Genomic DNA, 712 nt, shown 5'->3' on the forward strand with positions numbered 1-712 from the left:
GCCCTGCAGCCTCGCCCCGACGCCGGGCGGTGGCGGCGGGGGCGCACGCCGCGGCAAGGGCAAGCAGGAGCTGTGCGGCCCCTGCTGCCACTGCGGCGCGACGAGCAGCCCGCAGTGGCGCAAGGGGCCCAAGGGCAAGCCCATCCTGTGCAACGCCTGCGGCATCCGCTTCCTGCGCACGCGGTCGCTGGGCAAGGTGACGCCTAAGAAGCGGCGCAGCCCGGTGGGCGCGGGCGGCGGCGGCAGCGGCGGCGCGGCGGCGAAGCGGCTCAAGCTAGAGGATGACGACTCTGATGCGGACGAGGGGCGCACGAGCTCAGGTGGGTGCTTTCGTCCCACTAGTGTGACGGGGTGGCGTGGGGGTGCATGGGGAGGAAAGACCTTCCTGGTGGCGCAGACGGCGCCGCGGCGGCGGCGGCGGCGGCGGCGGCGCTGACAGCCGCGCTGCGGGTGGCTGCACCGGTCATGGCAGATGTGCCGCTCGCATGACTGTGCGTGGACTTGACGGCGTGCAGCCGTCCCCCCTCTTCCCCCACGCATGTGAATGCACCGGCACGGGATGGTGCATGTGCACAAGCGCGTGCACACACGCACACACGCACACCCACACCCACACACACGCGCACACGCACGCGCACACACACACACACACACACACACACACACACACACACTCACGTGCGCGCACACACACACACGCACACACACACAC

At 70.9% G+C, this 712-nt stretch overlaps 1 protein-coding gene across 1 annotated transcript in view; it reads left to right on the forward strand.

The window, feature by feature from the left end:
* Window positions 1-712, forward strand: part of MNEG_10577 (hypothetical protein) — a gene marked incomplete at both ends in the record, with an annotated part of 2,947 nt that overhangs the window by 424 nt on the left and 1,811 nt on the right. The window contains one exon of the mRNA XM_014040952.1: window positions 10-320. Within this exon, the coding sequence (XP_013896406.1) occupies window positions 10-320 (311 nt within the window). The remainder of the gene's footprint in view (window positions 1-9; window positions 321-712) is intronic.

Source organism: Monoraphidium neglectum, assembly GCF_000611645.1.
Source record: "Monoraphidium neglectum strain SAG 48.87 unplaced genomic scaffold scaffold02374, whole genome shotgun sequence".
In the NCBI taxonomy this organism is placed as follows: Eukaryota; Viridiplantae; Chlorophyta; class Chlorophyceae; order Sphaeropleales; family Selenastraceae; genus Monoraphidium; species Monoraphidium neglectum.